The 8,394-nt window shown below is 53.9% G+C and overlaps 1 protein-coding gene across 1 annotated transcript; it reads right to left on the bottom strand.

Moving 5' to 3' along the window:
• Window positions 1-85: 85 nt before the first annotated feature.
• Window positions 86-3,381, bottom strand: GNMT (glycine N-methyltransferase). The gene is made up of 6 exons (XM_049764930.1): window positions 3,176-3,381; window positions 2,251-2,378; window positions 1,072-1,188; window positions 703-845; window positions 507-610; window positions 86-418 (listed from the first exon to the last, which is right to left on the bottom strand). Exons 1-6 carry the CDS (start codon window positions 3,379-3,381, stop codon window positions 247-249), a joined length of 870 nt encoding a protein of 289 aa, XP_049620887.1. The 3' UTR covers window positions 86-246.
• Window positions 3,382-8,394: the final 5,013 nt, after the last annotated feature.

Genomic DNA, 8,394 nt, shown 5'->3' with positions numbered 1-8,394 from the left:
CAGCCGCATGCAAGGAAAGAGCCATAAACGCTGAACCGAGAACCCCATCTTTAGACATACACATAGGCACGTGGGAGCTGGAAAAGTGCAGGCTATTATATATTGGTCACCCTTCAGAGGCTGGAATCTAAACATTCGCTCCTTGGTTGTCAGCTGTCCCCACGCCTCCAGGATGGGCCAGGGGTGACAGAGCTTGACGCAGGGCTGCAGGTCTTCGGCCTCTCAGGACAGCACCTGAGGCCCCGCTCAGCCCGTCCTTTTGAGCACGTGGATGAAGTAGCAGGGGACGTAGGTCTGGTCGGGCTTGTAGGGCTTGAAGTCACCCAGGACGCTGTGCTGGCACTTGCCCCCGAAGGCCGCACGAAGCAGCTCCGAGAAGGATGCCAGGCAGTGTGGGTAGTAGGAGAGCCGGAACTTGCTGCAAAGGAGCCCCGGCAAACCTGAGGACAGTCCCCGGGCGCCCCTGCCTCCTCCACCCCCCCTCCCCCGTCGAGTCCATGGGATACCTCAGGTCAGCTCCGGGCACCTGCACCGTATAATCCAGGGTGACCATGTGCGCCTTGTTGTTCACAGTCAACACCGACGTGGTGATGTCCTTGGTCAAGTCACTCTGCAGATGGGGACACGGAGGGAGGGCGGCCTCAGCCTCGGCCGCCTCTCTGGGGCCTGCACCCCAGATAGCACCTCCCCTGGCAGCCCCACCTTGTAGTAGATGTTCTTGCCGGGGGGCGCACAGCCTGTGCTGAGGATGTGGTCGTAGTTGCGGTGGTCGATGACCAGCACGCCCCCGGGCCGCACCATGCTCGCGATGTTCTTCAGGGCCACCCGGTGCTCGCTCTGGTCCCCTGAGCTCCAGGTAGGGGCAGAGGCAGCGTCGGCTCTGGGCCCCTGCACCCTCCCGTCTCCCTCCCAGCTCTCCTCCCTGGGAGCACGGTGGGGAGCCTTGCTGAGAAGGAGGGCACAAAGGCTGAGTGCTGTGGCAGGAGTGTGGGTCTCCGGAGTCTGTGGGACGTGGGGGAGCCAGCGCTGGGGCCCTGCCCAGATTTCCTACTTGTTCCTACTCCCACTCACCTTTGCTGTCCGGCAAGTGGGCAAAACTGTTTCCCAGGCAGATAACGGCATCAAAACCACCCCCTGGAGGCCGGGACACATCTTTGTCAAGGGTCATCCAGTTGGCTTCGTCGATGACTGGGGCCATCAAGGGGAAGAGAGATCAGGGTGGGACCGCTGCCCTAGCCCACATATCCACCCAGTGTAGTTTTGCTTCAGTTTACCCTCAGACACATGAATCCCATTTAAGATGTGAGAAAGGCCATTGAAGGGAGGAGGGTGGAGTAAGTGGGAAAGGCGGGTTTTGTGTTTAGGGGTTTGGGGAATAGGTTTTGGGGGGGGACCCACACCTCGTGTTGCCCAGCACTCACTTCTGGCTCTGCGCTCAGGGGAGACTCCCACTGGTACTGGTACTCGGGACCAATCATTTGGGGGCTGGAGCAAACCAGTGTCAACCCCGTTCAAGGCAGCGCACTATCTTTTGTATTTGTTTTTGTTTTGGGCCACACCCAGTGATGCTTAGAGACTACTCCTGGTCTGCATTCTAGAGTCACTCCTTGGGCTCAGGGGACCATATAGGATGCCAGGGATCAAATCTAGGACCACTGCGCGCGAGGCAAGTGCTATGCCCTCTGTGTTATGGCCCTGGACTGGCAATATGTTACCCAACCCCTATGCACTATCTCTCCAGCCCCTTTTAAGGGTTTTTACTGGAGAAAACCAAAATGCTATATTGTTAACAGTAGGAATCGGTATAGAAACATTGTATGCGTGAAACCCAATCATGAATAACACTAATATTACAGAGACTATAAACAAACAAAAACAAAAAACTGACCCCTCAGTGGAGCAGGAGAGATAATCAGGAGGGAAGGTACCTGCCTTGTATGTGGCTGACTTCAGACCCCCAGAACCACAAATGGTTCCCTGAGCAGAGGCAGGAATAGCCCCTGAGTGCCACTAGCTGTGACCCAAAAGCCCCCAGATTACAATAAACAATAATAATAATGGCCCCTTATACTCTATAACTCATTCCTGTGTAGACAGCTGACATACTTGGTCTGAGAACTGTGCATTGAACCTCATGCACCTGTCTAGCACATTTTTCCATCCCCTTGAAGAAAGCAAAAACTCTGTGAGATAAAGAAGTGCGGTACAACAGAGACCCTATCCCGGAGAGCTTTGGACCCACCAGCTTACCCCACTTGTCAAAGGCAGGCTCATGGCGTCGATTCCAGCGCTCCTTCAGCGCATACTTCAGCATCTTGTCGCTCGCGTCCACGCTGGTCACACTGAAACCCTCCTCTACCAGCATGATGGAGTCCACCCTGGGAATGGGCATGGGGTTGGGGTGGGGTGGTCAGGGCACCCGGGAGGCAAGGAGGAAGCCCTGGGCGAGTCTCAGCTGGGGAATTCCTGCCTCTCTTCCTTTCCCAGATTGCAGGAAACTCCTCAATCTGTGTCTTGCTGCCCAGAAGCCTTTACTGGGAGGAGCCGCACAGAGAAAGAACCCTCTGGGCTATCCTGGAGGGAGATGTGCTGTCCCCATTGGGAGGAGGGAGGAGCGAACTGAGGTAGGTGCCTGTTACAGATGCCAGGTCTGTGCTGGAGTGAAGCAAAGTGGGTGCGCTCTTGGCACGGCCCAGTGTGTGTGTGTGTGTGTGTGTGTGTGTGTGTGTGTGTGTGTGTGTGAGTGATGGGGTGGGGGGTGGACTTGGGCCCCTCCAAGATAGGTTTTCCACACCTTGCCTACCTCGTGGAGTTTTTACCAGGCTTTTAAAAGCCACGGGTGGGTCCAAAGCTCTCGGCCCCAAGGGCTGGCTGGCTGGCACGGGCCGGGCAGGGCAGGGCCGGGCAGGCAGGCAGACGTAGCCAACAAATGCCAACCGGGAGCACCGACCAAGGCCAGCCAGCCAGCCAGCCAGTACCCGGGGCCAGAGCCAGCACGCAGAGGCCAGCACCCCACTCACGTCGGAGCCTGTCGGGGCTGCCTCTGGGCCTCGGCCCCCCGCGACCCTCGTCCGGAGGATGCGCCCTGCGCCCTGTGCCCCGGGGGTCAGGCCCGGCCCGGCCCTTCTCCCCGGCTCTGCTGCCCCAGGAGGCCTCGTCCGGCCGGCCCGCTCACCCGGTGCCGCAGGCCACGTCGAGCACCTGGCGGCAGCCGTGCTGGCGCAGCAGCCCGAGCAGCCAGGCCTTGTACTCGGCCGTGCGGCTGCTGGTGTCCCCGATGTACAGCTGCCACACGCGCGCCGCCTCCCCGTCGGCGTACTGGTCGGGCAGCCCCTCGGCCGCCACCCCCAGCGAGCGGGTCCGGTACACGCTGTCCTCCATCCCGCCACCGCCGGCCCGGCCCGGCCGGACGCGCCTTTATACGCCGGCCACCCGCCGGGCCCGGCCGCCCCGCCGGCCCAATGGCAGGTGAGCGCCCCGACACGCCCCTGCTGGGCGCCGGGCCCGGTGCCCGCCGCTGCTGCTGCTGCGGGGAGGATCGGATCCGGCCCGAGCCCGGTGCCCAGCCTGCACGGCCGGGCCAGCCAGGACAGCCACCCTCTGCCCCCCCCGGCACCGACCCCCGCTGGCGGGCAGCGGGTCCCGTCCACTCGCGCCGCTTCCAGCCGAGGGACCGGAGACCCGTCAGTGACTCCCCGACCTGCTCTGCGCCTCCAGGAACAGCCAAGGGCCCCTGGAAGCGAGGTCCGGGCAGTCACCCCCCGGGGCAGGGACCGACCTACCTACCTGGGCGGCTTGCGGGACACTCGCTGGCCCGGCCAGCCGAGTCCACGAAGAGTTCTGGACCAGGAACTAGTCGGCCCACGGCATGGCAGGTGCACCTCAGTCGTGCGGGTGACGCGACTTTCTGCCTTGAGCCACAAAAGGGGCCCCTGGCTGCTCCCTCCTTCTACTTCTCAGCTCCACTGAGCATCTCCTGCGGGCAGAGCGAGCACGAGTTCCAGCCCTTGAAGCCGTCTCTATTTGATTTATTTGCTTAGGAATCGGTCTGGAGACCACATCAGGCAATGCTCATGGCTCTGCACTAGGAAACTACTCCTGAAGGTGCTCGGGGAACCATATGGGGTGTCAGGGATGGAACCCGGGTCAGCTGCATGTATGCAAGCCAAATACATGCCTGCCCCTTGTACTCTCTCTCCAGTCCCCTGTCTTTTTGTATTAAACGTTATTGGCTGTGCTGTTTATTTCATTTTGAGTTTTGAATTTAGCAACTTTGATTTACGATACGTTAATAGTAACATTTCAGATGTACAATGTTCTGGAGTTATTTTCGTTTGGGGCCCACAGGGGCCACTCCTGGCTCTATATGCTCAGGGGCCAAGACAATGCCGTAACTTCTGTATTCTTTCCACCCAGAGCATCAACATCCTCCCACTGTCTCTGAGAGAGCCCTGTATTCACCAGACCCTTTCGCATACTCAGTTTCATAAATCAACTCTCAGAGGTCGCAACTGGCCATCCAATGTCTTGTTTAACTTTTAAATGTCTCATAACCTGCCAATATAACTCCTGTAGAAAGGAGCAAATTATTTTTCCTTGTCGGTTTTATTGGCTATTCCAATTAAACACCATTTGACATTAGTCTTTATTTGCTCACTTGCGCTCTCTCTCTCTCTCTCTCTCTCTCCCCCCCCCTCTCTTTCTCTCTCCCCCCCTCCCTCCCTCCAGTGTGATTCATCCATGTGCTTTACCAATGAGCCACATGTATGGTATCTTCTTTTATTGTTGGGAGGAGGTGTTTGGGTCACGTCTGGTGGAGCTCGGGATTCTCACTCCTAGTGCTCGGGGATTACTCCTGGTGGTGCTCAGAGGAACAACATATGGGGTGCCAGCCTTACACAGTAGAAAGTGCCTCTAGGCTATCTCTCCAGTCCCTCTTTAAATTTCCTTTTCCTACTTGTTTTGTTTGTTTGTCATAACTCGTTGTGCTCAGGATTTACTCCTGGTTCTGCATTCAGGAATCTCTTTTAGCAGAGTTTAGAGGACCATATGTATGCCAGGGACTCAACCCAGGTCACTCATGTGCAAAGCAAATGCTCTATCTGCTGTACTATCACTCTGATTTTTTTTGATGGGGAAGGAGGGAATACCTTGCTGTGTTCAGGATTTATTTCTGGTTCTGCAGTTAGGGATCATCTCTGGAGGGACTCAGGGGCCCATATGTGGTGCTGAGGACTGAACCTGAGTGAGCCACGTGCAAGGCAAACACCCGACCCCTGTGCTATCTCCTCTCCTAACTTTTCATTTATTAAAAAAGTATTATTCGGGGCCGGGTAGGTGGCGCTGGAGGTAAGGTGTCTGCCTTGCAAGCGCTAGCCAAGGAAAGGACCGCGGTTCGATCCCCCCGGCGTCCCATATGGTCCCCCCAAGCCAGGGGGCGATTTCTGAGCACATAGCCAGGAGTAACCCCTGAGCATCAAACGGGTGTGGCCCAAAAAACAAAAACAAAAAAAAAACAAAACAAAAAAAAAGTATTATTGAGGGGCTGGAGAGATAGCATGGAGGTAGTGTGTTTGCCTTGCATGCAGAAGGACAGTGATTTGAATCTCGGCATCCCATATGGTCCCCGGTGCCTGCCAGGAGCGATTTCTGAGCGTAGAGCCAGGAAAAACCCCTTAGCGCTGCTGGGAGAACCCCCCCCCCCAGAAAAAAAAGTATTCTTGGGACTGGAGTGGTGGTGCAAGCCATAAGGCATTTGCCTTGCATGCTAGCCTAGGACAGACCGCGGTTTAATCCCCCAGCGTCCCATATGGTCCCCCAAGCCAGGAGCAATTTCTGAGCGCATAGCCAGGAGTAACCCGAGCATCACCGGGTGTGGCCCAAAAAACAAAAAAAAAAATTTTTTTTTGGGGGGGAACCATATCCAGCTGTACTCAGGTCTTACTCCTGATTCTACGTTAAGGAATCAGTCCTTGCCGGACTTAAGGACCATATGAGATGCCAGCGATCAAAACTGGGTTGGCCCTATGGAAGGCAAGTGCTCTACCCACTATGCTAGCTCTGGCCCCACTTTTTTGTTAAACTTGAATTTCCCCTTCCTTTGTGGTTGTGATGACAGGAACCTTATGCTCATCAGCAATGGGCCTGCCTTTTCCTTTGTTTCCTTGTATTTTGGGCTATACCTGGCCAAGCTCATGGCTTTCTCCTGGCTCTGCAATTAGGGATCCACTCATGGTGGGATTTGGAGGACAGGGTTGACATATGCAAAGAAAGCACCCTACCCGTTGTCCTGTACATGAGAAAAATCTTAAAAATGAACATCTTGGACCAACAATTTTCAGTGCCTTCTTGCAGATGCTTTAGGATCTTCTTTCTTATGGTCCTCATATAGCACAGCTGATGCTTGTTTGGGGTGCTGCCACCACCTGCAGCTTCTCTCAAGTGCGACCATATCTCCCCAAGCATCATCTTTCTTGCTTTCTCTATGTTTCTGTGCTTCCTTATGTCCATGAGGAAGACTGCATTATCATTTAAGCACATTTGACCTCTCTTTTCTTCCCTGCACATATTTCTGTTTTTGTTTTGTTTGATTTTTAGGGGGCAACAGTGACGCTTAGGGATTACTCCTGGCTATGCACTCAGAAATTACTCCTGGCTTGAGGAACTATATGGGACGTCAGGGGATCGAACCGAGGTCTGGTCCTAGGCTAGCACGGGCAAGGCAGATGCCTTACTACTTGGCGCTACCACTCTGGCCCCCCTGCACATATTTCTTTCTTTCTTTCTTTCTTTCTTCTTTCTTTCTTTTCTTCTTCTTTCTTATCTTCTTCTTTTCTTTCTTTCTTCTTTTCTTTCTTTCCTTCTTTCTTCTTTCTTTATCTTTCTTTCTTTTCTTTCTTTCTTTCTTTCTTTCTTTCTTTCCTTCCTTCCTTCCTGCCTTCCTTCCATCCTTCCTCCTTCCTTCCTTCCTTCCTTCCTTCTTCCTTCCTTCCTTCCTTCCTTCCTTCTTCCTTCCTTCTCCTTCCTTCCTTTCCTTCCTTCCTTCCTTCCCTTCCTTCCTTCCTTTCTTTCTTTTCTTTCTCCCTCCTTCCCTTTCTCTCTCTCTCTTTCTTCTTTCATTCCTTTTTTTGTGATTTTTTTTTTTGGTTCACACCAGGCAGCGCTCAGGGGTTACTCCTGGCTCAATGCTCAGAAATCGTTCCTGGCAGGCTCGGGAGACCATATGGGATACCGGGATTTGAACCACGGTCCTTCTGCATGCAAGGCAAACACCCTACCGCTGTGCTATCTTTCTGGCCCTGGTTTAAAATACAGTATTTTAGTTCTTCATCCTCACACTATGCTTTGTTTTTGTTTTTTTGGTTTGGGGCCATACCTGACAGTGCTCAGGGATCACTTCTGACTGTGCTCAAGGGAATATCAATGCCAAGGTCTGCTGACTGCAAAGCAAGTGTTCTAACCTACTGTACTATTTTCTAGTCACTCACTCTCTATAATTTTTTTTTGTTTTTTTGTTTCTGTTTTTGGGCCACACCCGGCGGTGCTCAGGGGTTACTCCTGGCTGTCTGCTCAGAAATAGCTCCTGGCAGGCACGGGGGACCCTATGGGACACCAGGATTTGAACCAACCACCTTGGTCCTGGATCGGCTGCTTGCAAAGGCAAACGCCGCTGTGCTATCTCTCCAGGCCCACTCTATAATATTTTTACAAAAAACTTTAGCTGATAAATATGGTTACAATTGGAAAAAACCAAAGCTATTCCTAAGACCCTAGGATGGTGTGCTGAAGTGTGTGTTTATGCTGTAACTGCGCATGGGAGACACAGCAGATGTGAACTGTAATTCTTCTTACTTTTCTCCTTGCTGCTATTGCAGTTCTGGCAGTTGGGGGAAGGGGTGCACACACATGCTTGGGGGGTCATGTAAGTCGTTAGCTATACATGTATGCTGAAGAAGGGGACATTTTTTGCTGGTGGTGTTCTCTGGAGGCTGTTGCAACACTCACAAACTTGTTTACTGGACAGTGAACTCCTGATCCATTGCTTGTACCTCTTCTTTGGCTGTCGTGTTGTAATGCTCACAGAAATTGCTGGAGGCGTCGGGGTCTCCGAAGGCAGGGCTGCCTGGATCACACCCTCCACCCAGGGGAAGCACCAGGGAAGAAGTCCCAGCCTGACACTTGCAAAGCAGTTACAGGAGCCATGGAGCCATCTCCTGCACCCCTAGAAGTTCATTCCCTGAGGCACACACCAGGAGCAAACCCTGAGAGCGGTGGGTGTGGCCCCAACACAAAAACAAAAAGATACATACAAAGGGTTAGGAGAGGATAGTGGGTAAGGACCTTGCCTTGCACACAGCAAACCCAGGTTTAGTCCCTGGCACAGGCATATAGTCC

The sequence above is a fragment of the Suncus etruscus genome, chromosome 18 (assembly GCF_024139225.1).
Source record: "Suncus etruscus isolate mSunEtr1 chromosome 18, mSunEtr1.pri.cur, whole genome shotgun sequence".
In the NCBI taxonomy this organism is placed as follows: domain Eukaryota; kingdom Metazoa; phylum Chordata; class Mammalia; order Eulipotyphla; family Soricidae; genus Suncus; species Suncus etruscus.
The sequence above is the reverse complement of the archived record's forward strand: the minus strand, read 5'-3'. Positions and strand labels throughout refer to the sequence as shown.

Coding starts and splice junctions, on each gene's coding strand:
- GNMT (XM_049764930.1), bottom strand. CDS start 3,381: ATGGAGGACAGCGTGTACCGGACCCGCTCGCTGGGGGTGGCGGCCGAG. Junction 2,379..3,175: donor GACGTGGCCTGCGGCACCGG/GTGAGCGGGCCG, acceptor GCCCATTCCCAG/GGTGGACTCCATCATGCTGG. Junction 1,189..2,250: donor GCCTGCCTTTGACAAGTGGG/GTAAGCTGGTGG, acceptor TGATGGCCCCAG/TCATCGACGAAGCCAACTGG.